At 53.2% G+C, this 10,671-nt stretch overlaps 1 protein-coding gene across 2 annotated transcripts; it reads right to left on the bottom strand.

The window, feature by feature from the left end:
• IMP4 (IMP U3 small nucleolar ribonucleoprotein 4) lies at positions 1–10,063 on the bottom strand. 2 transcript variants are annotated; one of them, XM_061574548.1, is made up of 10 exons: positions 9,805–10,063; positions 7,986–8,094; positions 7,311–7,394; positions 6,538–6,647; positions 5,010–5,142; positions 4,133–4,150; positions 3,673–3,809; positions 2,475–2,569; positions 1,432–1,502; positions 1–736 (listed from the first exon to the last, which is right to left on the bottom strand). In XM_061574548.1, the coding sequence occupies exons 1-10, from the start codon at positions 9,805–9,807 to the stop codon at positions 624–626; spliced, it is 873 nt and encodes a 290-aa protein (XP_061430532.1). In that variant the 5' UTR covers positions 9,808–10,063; the 3' UTR covers positions 1–623. The 2 variants fall into 2 exon arrangements, with proteins under 2 accessions (XP_061430532.1, XP_061430531.1); XM_061574547.1 differs by lacking the exon at positions 4,133–4,150 and having other exon boundaries at positions 3,673–3,827.
• Positions 10,064–10,671: the final 608 nt, after the last annotated feature.

The following is a 10,671-nucleotide window of genomic DNA, read 5'->3' on the forward strand; positions in this document are numbered from 1 at the left end:
TTTACTTAAATAAATGTTAATGTTTCATTTTGTTTATGCGTGTAGGTTTGTGTGCCCCGTTTGGCGAGTGGTGGTGCAGCGGTTAGTGGACTTCACTACGAACCCAGCCATCGGACTTCAATTCCCGCTCACAGCCATTAAGAGTGGCGAATATATGATAGCGGTCATGGGCCTCCCAGAGTTTTATTCAGTCATAAATGAGTACGTGGTGTGGTGTGTATAACATCGCAAAACTGGGGAAACAAAGGCAGGCAGACGTGGGGCTGGCCACCCACCCACTTCTGTGCCATGCCGGCCTTCATAGGCGCGACCCGCTAACAGCACTTGCCCCAGCAATCTGTTAACAGCTATACGGGGTCTGTGTGCGACACGTGTGACGATGTGCATGCTATGTGTGTGATAAATGTACATCCGCAATGTGTGTGTGTGATGCGTATGATGCGCGTGTGTGACGAGGGTTGGCACAGCGATTCACGCACTGCCCTATCCACACACGACGACCTCTCAACGCCTCGGCGTAGAGCGCCGCCAGGTTCGACTCCAACTCCGGGGTTCCAGGGACAAACCCCCCCACCGCCCCTCCCCCCGCGGTGTTGGGGGGGGGGGGAAGTCGCCCCCCTCCCTCACTCCACGCTCAGGAACTTCCTCTTCTTCGCCGTGTTCATGTACGGTCGCCAGCGCCACTCCACCTCGGCGGTGGCCGCGTTGTCCAGCGTGCCCAGTTTAATCTCGTACACTGCGCGACACACAAAGACAAAGATCCCCCCCCCGTGTAGCCTTTAACAGACCGTTTGGGAATAGCGCTGTTCGTGAGTTAGCACGTAGGAAGGCCAGCACGGCACACGAAGGGGTGGGTGGCAGAGGTCGCAAACGGGTTTTGATTCCTTACCCGTACCCGGCCGCACCAGGGTCGCAAATGGGTACCCGTACCCAGCCGGGTACGGGTACCCGTTCCCTACCCGTACCCTACCCGAAATGAGCGACAAACGGTTACTCACCAGTGACTCACGGCCTACCCGTACCCATACCCAGCCGCGCCAGGGTCGCAAACGGCTACCCGTACCTGGCCGGGCACGGCTAGCCGGGTATCGGGTAGGGTACGGGTATCGGGTACCCGGTTGCGACCTCTGGTGGGTGGCCAGCATTGCGCCCGGTCATCTTTGAATTCACAGATCGTACCAGGGGTGGCGGGGTACGGGTCAGGTCACGGAACAGCGAACGCGACCAGAGCCGCGACCCCAACGACTCAAGTTCCGACCCGTTCTGCGCATTACCCGCGGGCCGCCCGGCCCGACGCTCGACTCTTACATTCAAGCCCATCACCCTCCCCGGGGTTGAAAAAAGTGGAGCAACCACTTCGTAGGGAAATCACAAGGAATGTGGAATTTCCACATTCCTTGAGACAAGCAGCAACATGTCAAGCAGACTTACGCTTCATCTCGAACCGCGGTCCCACCTCCTTCAACTCGATGTCTTTGCCGTCGCGCTTGTAGACGTGGTGCCTGTTGGGGGGGGTGGGCACAGAGGTCACGGGAGGGGTCGCGGCAAATCACACGGACGGCGTTGAACCGTCATTGCGCGTCCTTGCAGACGTTTGCCAGTTAGAGGACAGCGGCCGCCCCGGTTAATACTGCGGATGCATTAAGAAATTAACAACATTACGCGCCGTCAGCTTCAGTGCAGGCGTTAAATAAACTCCGTGCCATTGTTCGAAAGCTAAAGTTAAACGAAACAATATTTTATTTTACCACCGAGCAACGTAGCTCTTTTTCAGAAGTGACCTAGTTCTCACAAATTATAGCTGAACGAAGTGGCTTATCAGCACGTGAAAATTGATAGCAGCCAAATACTCTAAAAGCACGTTTCTAAATGTGGAGGGGAAAACCTGGAGGAGCCGGAGAAAAATCAAAGTGACCACCGGGAGAATATGCAAACTCCGAATATACAAAAGCATCAGGGTCGGGATCGAACCCACGACCTCCCGCATATCAGGCGAAGTGGTTAACATCTCGCCACCGTGGCATGCTGGCGTCACGGTGCAAATTTACCATCTCGCAAATGACCTAGTTGGGTCAAATCACATCGCAACATTGCCCGGTGCGTCAATTCTATCAAAATAGTTTAGCTTCACATTTGTGCATTTTCGGGGGCCGCACTAGTTTCAGTTTAACCCTGTGAGCCATTCGGCTCTTGATTCGGGTGCAACCGCAACAAGCGATAAAATTACAAGATACATTTAAAATGTACTGTACGCAAATTGAAACATCCCCTACAAAAACAATAAAATATTCCAGAAAAAGCACCCATTTGTTTATGCTGCGTACAAAAATGTGCAAAAAAAATTCCATTTTGATGTTAAATCAAAGGCCACCAGGGGCCCGCGGGGGGCCTTGCAATGAAGAATGCTGCGGCAGACCCATCAGCGGACGACGACGAAAACCGAGATGTTGCGAGGAGGCGCGTCAGCGGCGCACCTGAACGAGATGTAGTCGTCGTCGTTGGCAAGTGTGATGATGCGCCGGCTGTCCTCCTTGGGCACGGGGAACAGGTACCGGAGGATGTCCGACACCTGCTCTCGCCACGAGAGAGAGACGGGGGGAAACACGCCGAGGGTAACCATCGGGCACGCGCGCGGAGATTCCTCTTCCTTCCCCCCCCCCCCCCACCGGCACCTCCGATTAGCACGGTTGGTCTACGTACGGTGCGAAAGAAGTTCAACGGGGGTCTCTATGGGTCTCTTTGCTTCTATACGAGTCTCTGGATGTCTGTGGGTATCTGTGGATATCTTCCTTCCGATATTAGGAACACACTAGGAGCTACGCGCTTTAAAATCTAGATTGAACGCTCATTTCTTTAGAAATGCTTTTTGCGTTCAGTTTGTCGTCCTTCCCCTGCACCAACTCGCGTGGATTTTTCTCCAGGTCCTCCGGCTTTTGCCTCCACGTTTAGAATCAGTCAGGCGTTTTAGAGTATTCGGCTGCTATAAATGTCCACTTGATGATGATGAGCCACTTCGTTGAGCTATCGTTTTGTCATAGCGAGGTCGCTTCTGAAAGAGCTACGCGGCTCAGCGACGCGCGTCTCGTCGCGAGACAAAGTCGCGCCTGATGACGACGGCGGTGATGGTGGTGCCGAGCCCCTACCGGCAACGCGACTTTACACTCCGGCTTCGTCCATACCGGATCATCTCTACGCAAGTCCTCGTGATGACCACCCGTTACAGATAGACGGGGGTGTGGGGGGGGGCAGACAGCACCTGGCACAAAAGTCTGTTCACCCCTTCCCATTCCGAGACATCTGCAAGTTGCCGGGTGCTAGGTGTCCCGTTCACCGCTGAATTTCGGCACGCATGAGCGGCACAGCGTTAATTTTACTTAGAGGTGTAGCGCTGCTGTTATTTAGAGGCGTTGCACTCACTGCAGAGAACCGTAGTGACACGACCGGCACACTCTATGGAGCAAAACTGTGCCACACGCCCTCCCGCATGGCCTTATGGGAGTCTCGGTACGTCTTCAGGTCGGAAGACATACGCGAGTTTTTCTTACGGTTCCGTTTCGACGACGTATTTGAGCGTCATCGAAATGATGAAGGGTTATAGGCTATACGAGGCATCTTTGTGTTTGGGGGGAGGGAGGAAGATGTGGGTGAGACTGGCACGCTGCCCGCACGCACCCTCTTGCCGAGTCGCGACGTGAAGTTGTGCATCACGAGGTGCGGGAACGCCTCGGACATCGTGCCCACGTCCGGGATGTCATGCCGCATCACCACGCTCGAGAGAGTGAAGTACGCCGTGGGGCCCAGCGGCAGGTGACACACCACCATCCCATCTGTGGCATCATACCACACGTCACACAGACAGCACGCCAGAGTGTTAGACACCACCATCCCGTCTGTGGCATCATACCACACGTCACACGGACAGCACGCCGGAGAGTTAGACACACCACCATCCCGTCTGTGGCATCATACCACGCGTCACACGGACAGCACGCCGGAGAGTTAGACACAGCACCATCCCGTCTGTGGCATCATACCACACGTCACACGGACAGTACGCCGGAGAGTTAGACACACCACCATCCCGTCTGTGGCATCATACCACACGTCACACGGACAGCACGCCGGAGAGTTAGGCACACCACCATCCCGTCTGTGGCATCATACCACACGTCACACGGACAGCACGCCGGAGAGTTAGACACACTACCATCCCGTCTGTGGCATCATACCACGCGTCACACGGACAACACGCCCGAGAGTTAGACACACCACCATCCCGTCTGTGGCATCATACCACACGTCACACGGACAGCACGCCGGAGAGTTAGGCACACCACCATCCCGTCTGTGGCATCATACCACACGTCACACGGACAGCACGCCGGAGAGTTAGACACACTACCATCCCGTCTGTGGCATCATACCACGCGTCACACGGACAGCACGCCGGAGAGTTAGACACAGCACCATCCCGTCTGTGGCATCATACCACACGTCACACGGACAGCACGCCGGAGAGTTAGACACACCACCATCCCGTCTGTGGCATCATACCACGCGTCACACGGACAGCACGCCAGAGAGTTAGACACACCACATGCGTCACACGGACAGTGTACTGGACAGTTAGACACACTGCCATTCCATCTGTGGCGTCATACCACATCACACTCCACACAGTTAAGACACCGCAATCCATCTGCAGCGTCAGACTACACCACACCGCACACGCACAGTTAAATACACCGCCATCCCCCGTCTGTTGTACCACATCACATACACGTCACGCCGGGGAGCGGTAGCAAAGTGGCTACACTACGAACCCGGTGACCCGAGTTCGAGCATCGACAGCGGGAAGACAAAGAGGGCCAGACGCGGCAATGACAACACCATGCACCCCGCCGTGTGCCGTGCCGGCCTTCGTAGGTCGCTCGCCAAACGGCACTTGCCCCGACAGCCTGTTAGAGGCTACACGGGGGAGCTTTGTCTCCTGCGGTGCGTGCGCGTGCCTGGCATGCCGCGGTGCTCGTGCAGGACGATGAAGTCGGTGACGGCGTTGGCGCGGCACGCCCGCACCAGCGCCTCCAGCTCGTGGCCTCCGCGGTTCATCCGCTGAGCGTTCGGCAGGATCAGCTTTATCTCCTGCGGTGGTGACGGGAGGGTGGTGGTGGTGGTGGTGGGGTAACACGACGGCAAGGGGTCACGCGCCGAGCCCGCTCGTCCCACCGGCGTCCTTCCCGGCCATGCTGCTTTCACCCCCTCCCCACCTGCCCGCCCCCCCACCGCATCCGACTTGGGTTGTGTTATTCTTAGGTGTTTTCGGTAAAGTCACGTAGGTAAAAATTAATAAAAATAATAAAATAAAGATCACGACGTTTATTTTTATTTTATTATTTTTATTAATTTTTACCTACGTGACTTTACCGAAAACACCTAAGAATATGATTCCTTGCAGTCACGAAAGCTTCAAGTCTAGAATTGGGTTGTGTTGTTTGTTTTTTCCATTGCGGAAGCCGAGCCGTGCCGGTATACAGGGTCGCTAACCCCCGTGTTGGCACAACTCGGATGTGCCAATGGAAAAACTCAACTATTTATATTTGTGCGCCTTTTGGCGTCATCTGGTCGAACACTATATGAGACTAGGCTCCAAAGAAAGCTGTCTCTGGTGTGGACCAATCAGTTTCAAAGACAATGCTTAAATTATCAGAGTATTGTTTTTTGTTTGCATTTGACTGCAAGTATTGTGGTTAATGTAAGCATGATTCCTTGCAAAAGGTGTCAGTTTTGTTGCCAGAAAAAAGGGGAAAAACCCTATTAGTATATTTATATTTTACCAGGTAAGGTTCACTGAGCTATGCAGCTCTTTTCCAGAAGCGACCTGGCCACAAATGATAGCTCAACGAAGTGGCTTATCATCACGTGGACATTGATAGCAGCCAAATACTCTAAACACGTGATGTCGATTCTAAATGCGGAGGGACAAAATGATTGCCTAGTGTGGCGTGTCAACATCACCACTACAGAGAAAAAATGAACTATAAATCCTTTATATGCGTGGCGGCTAGAGTCCTCTCGTCCTCTGGCTTGAGATGGCTGCCACCTATGGGTCAGATGATTGCCTGCCACCATTAAGCAATTGGTAATTAAATATCTTTTTTTTTTTCCTAAAAAGTGTAAAATTTTGGAGAAAAAAAATTCACGAAAATTAATTGTCACGCACAACGAGTCTGTGTGCAAAATGTCAGCTCGATTGGATCGCGGGAAGTGGGTTAAAAAACGACCGAAAGATTTGCACGGTCGTAAGCGCGCAAGCAAGCACGCAAGCAAGTGAACTTAATAAAAAGGATTTAAAAAGGCGGCCGGACGCGGTGCTGGCCACCCACCCCTCACAAACAGCACCTGCCCCAAGAGCCTGCTAAGGCTATATGGGGGACCTGTGTCTTTGCGTGCTTGTACACACGCAATACACGGGGACCCACATCCCTCGCACGCCACCCGACCCCGAACCCTACGGCCCCCGTCAGCGCGAGCCGGCACCTTGGCAAACTGCTTGAGGCGGGAGCTGGGGTCGCGCGAGGTCGTCACCATGATGCGCGGGTCCTCTACGCCGGCCCAGCGGTACTCGTCATCTATGTGGCTGCTCACTCCTACCGGCACCGGCGGGGGGGGGGGTAGACACAGAGGGTGATCATTTGTCATACTTCACCGTGCGGGTTGAACGTTTCACAAGATCACTCGGCAGTGATCGCGTTGAGTTTGTGCGGTCGGCTGAGAACTTATGAGACCAGGATGAGTCAATTGCAAGAGTGAGTGAGTGGCTGACTCATCCACTGGGAGTGGGTGGGATGGCGAGTGAGTGGGTAAATTGAGTAAAATGATGAGTGAGTGAATGAGGGTCGGTGTATGTTGAACCTCTTTCGTACAGTACGTCGCCAACCGTGCTAATCGGAGGTGTCACAAACCACAAAAAAGCAGTTCTCAAGAAATGAGTTTGTCCATTTCGACGATGATTTCAAAGTGCAACGCTCCATTAGCTTCCTAATATTGGAAGGAAGAGCGCTGCAGACGATGGCCGCAAAAGCGCACGTGATGCGGTGACCACCGCCTTCATTCGACGGACGACCAAAATTGACGCCAGCCACCACACACACACACTTCCGCGTTCACGCCACGAGATCTTTCAACGCCGACCCGGCGTGTCTAGCGGGCGGAGACTCGCGGACGCTTCTCCCCCTGCCCCCGGAGTCTCACGGGAAGGGAGAGAGACGCGAGGAGACGCGACGATCAGCGCCGCGGCGACGTGAGCTCACCCTCTCCTCCCTGGTCGTCGAACTCCGCGGCCTTCTGGAGTTCAAGCGCCTCCCGCCGCAGGTCCGTGGGCAGCACGAGGTTCTCTACGGTGACGACGTCAGGGGACGGGGGAGGGGGGCGGGCGGGGGGAGAGAATTAACAAGGAAGAAAAATCATGCGCACGCATGGATTCATTCGGGAACGCTTGTGTCGTCTGTGTCGTTTGCGTCGTCTGTACGGTCTGCAGGGCCCGTCCGCCCCTCTCTCGTCTGTAGCACCAGGACGATTAGTTCCATCTACAGCCAATGTCCCGTCTCTCTGCCTCTAGTCCGTATCGTCCCGTCCTGCAACGTCCCGTTGCCTCTCGTCCGTCTGGAAGGAAGAGCGCGTCTCAGTGTCTCTAGATCCGTCTCTCTGCCTCTTGTCCGTCTCGTGTGTCTCAGTGTCTCTCGTCCGTCTTGTCATGTCTCAGTGTCTCTAGATCCGTCTCGCTGCCTCTCGTCCGTCTTGTCGTCGTCGCGAGTCCGTCTCGAGGTCCGTCCCGCGTGTCTCAGTGTCTCTAGGTCCGTCCCGCGTGTCTCAGTGTCTCTAGATCTGTCTCTCTGCATCTCGTCCGTCCCGCGTGTCTCAGTGTCTCTAGATCCGTCTTGTCGTCGTCGCGAGCCCGTCTCGAGGTCCGCCTCGCCGCCCGTTACCGTCGAGCGCCCTCTTGAGCCGCGCCTTCTTCTCCTCCACGAGGCTCTTCTTGGCCTCGTGCGCCTTGCGGTAGAGGTACTCGCGGCGCAGTCGCGCCTGCCTCCTCAGCTGCACCACCACACAAAACACAAAGATCACCCCACCCCCCGTGTAGCCTTGGGTGCAAGTGCTGTTAGCGAGCAGCACTTTTGATACACGAAGGGGGGTGCGGTGGCCAGCATCACGCCCCCCAGTGCTAGCATCCCCCCCAGTGCTAGCGATGTTGACCACACAGCGCTACACTCAGGTACTCATTTGAGGCCGAGTCGACCTAGGGGAGGCCCAGGACCGGTTCAGATAATCGTCAACGGTGTTGGCCGTGAGCGGGAATCGAACTCGGGTGGCCGGGTTCGTAGTGCAGCGTAGCGCTGACCGCGAGACGACCATCAACAACAACAACCGCCATTGGTCACCAAGTGGCGGTGACGTCACCACGGCACTCGTGCCAGGCTACGTGCACGTTAAGGCCACGTGAAAAGCGTCGAACTCCCGCTGGCAGCAGGAGGTCACGGACAGACAGACCCAGGTTGCCATTGGTTGCCTGACTGAGACGACTGGCCGATGCACCACCTGTGCCCCCTACTGTGCTGTAGCACCACCGCTCCCACCTACCAGAGGTCGCAACCGGGTACCCGATACCCGTACCCTACCCGATACCCGGCTACCCGTACCCGGCCCCGTTTGCGACCCTGGTGCGGCCGGGTACGGGTAGGCCGCGAGTCACTGGTGTGTAATTGTTTGTCACTCATTTCCCAACGTCTTGTCTCTTCTCACAATTCAAGTTCCTAGAATCAACCCACCCGCGCCTGCAACATGGCTTCATCCCAGAGGTCGCAAACGGGTTTTGATTCACTATGGGGACCTCATTTGCCAGTAAAAATATGATAATTGGTTCTTTACCCTTCTACCTGGCAACAAAACTGACACCTTTTTACAAGGAGTCATGTTTGCATAGACCGCAATACCTGCAGTCATAAATACAAACAAAAGACATAACTCTGATGTCTTGTGTTTGTTTGTATTTATGACTGCAGGTATTGCGGTCTATGCAAACATGACTCCTTGTAAAAAGGTGTCAGTTTTGTTGCCAGGTAGAAGGGTAAAGAACCAATTATCATATTTTTACTGGCAAATGAGGTCCCCATAGTGTAGATGCTTGCCCCGAGCTCTCATACTCTGATGGTGCATTGTCTTTGAGTTGTGCGCCTTTTGGCGTCTTCTGGTCCAACCCATGTGAGACTAGGCTCGAAGGAAAGCTGTCTCGGGTGTGGACCAATCAACTTCAAGGACAGTGCACATTATCAGAGTTATGTCTTTTGTTTGTATTTATGACTGCAGGTATTGCGGTCTATGCAAACATGACTCCTTGTAAAAAGGTGTCAGTTGTGTTGCCAGGTAGAAGGGTAAAGAACCAATTATCGGGTTTTGATTCCTTACCCGTACCCTGCCCGATACCCGGCCGGGTACGGGTAGCCGGGTATCGGGTAGGGTACGGGTATCGAGTACCCGTTTGCGACCCTGGTGTGGCCGGGGCCGGGTACGGATAAGACATTAAAACCCGTTTGCGACCTCTGCCACCTACACACACACACTCCATTGGGCTACCATCATTGGTGATGGGCTGGTGGCCTCGGATTAAAATACAAAGCTACACAGTTCAGTGGGGGCCTTACGTGGTCAAGGTAGAAGTGCAGCTTAACAGTTTAGTTTGTAGTGTTTCAACATCAGCCGGCGTGCGACACGTGCGTCCGCACGACACGAAGACGCGAACACACCTACCATGATGGCTTGTTCCTTGGATTTCTTTCGCACCGTACGCAGCAGCAGCAACAAACCACGAGCTTGCACCACGATGCACCTCGCGACGCCGCCGATTAATCTCTGTAATTGATATCGATGGTGAATGTCTGTAATTTGTATCGATGGTGGATGTCTGTAATTGAAACAAGCGAGTAGGCCCAAGCCTCTGAGACTATCACCACCAACAGGAACCACGTGTGGCCCAAGTTACCGGCAGTGATGAGTGGAATCGATTCCAATGGTTTAGATTCAGCAACATCGATTCCAACATATTCGATTCCTACGACAATGGATCCACAAAAAAAATCGATTTTACTAGATTCGATTCTACGGGAATAGATTCACAAGATTCACAAGAATCGAATCGACGATAAAGTTCGTAAAGTTACTAAAGTGCATATACTCGTCTTCTTGGTTCTTTCGGTAAAGTCACGTAGAATGGAAATAATAAAATAATAAAAATAAAACATTATAAATTATTCTCACGAAGTTTATCATGTTTTATTTTTATTATTTTATTATGTTTTATTTTTATTATTTTATTATTTCCATTCTACGTGACTTTACCGAAGGAACCAAGAAGATCAATCCCTGCAGTCACGAAAGCTTTAAATCGAAAGTGCATGTACTCTTTAGTACTCTTAGGTTTTTTCGGTAAAGTCACGTAGGTAAAAAATAGTAATAGAAATAAAATAATAAATCAAATCTAGAACTTCGTAAAGTGCTTTCGCTAAGTTGTCCCTACCTGAAGAAGGACGCTTGTGTTGCGCCCGAAACGTGAGTTAATTTATGTAAAAATTTCACCCACGTGACTTTACCGAAAAAAACTGAATATGAATCCTTGCA

The sequence above is a fragment of the Lethenteron reissneri genome, chromosome 55 (assembly GCF_015708825.2).
Source record: "Lethenteron reissneri isolate LAM-NWPU_2019-01 chromosome 55, ASM1570882v1, whole genome shotgun sequence".
NCBI lineage: Eukaryota > Metazoa > Chordata > Hyperoartia > Petromyzontiformes > Petromyzontidae > Lethenteron > Lethenteron reissneri.

Bases quoted from the DNA above. Each gene is read 5' to 3' on its own strand.
- IMP4 (XM_061574547.1), bottom strand. The intron at 7,395-7,985 runs GTAACGGGCGGC...TCGTCACCGTAG, and splicing joins GCTCAAGAGGGCGCTCGACG to AGAACCTCGTGCTGCCCACG. The intron at 6,648-7,310 runs GTGAGCTCACGT...CGGTGCCGGTAG, and splicing joins CGACGACCAGGGAGGAGAGG to GAGTGAGCAGCCACATAGAT.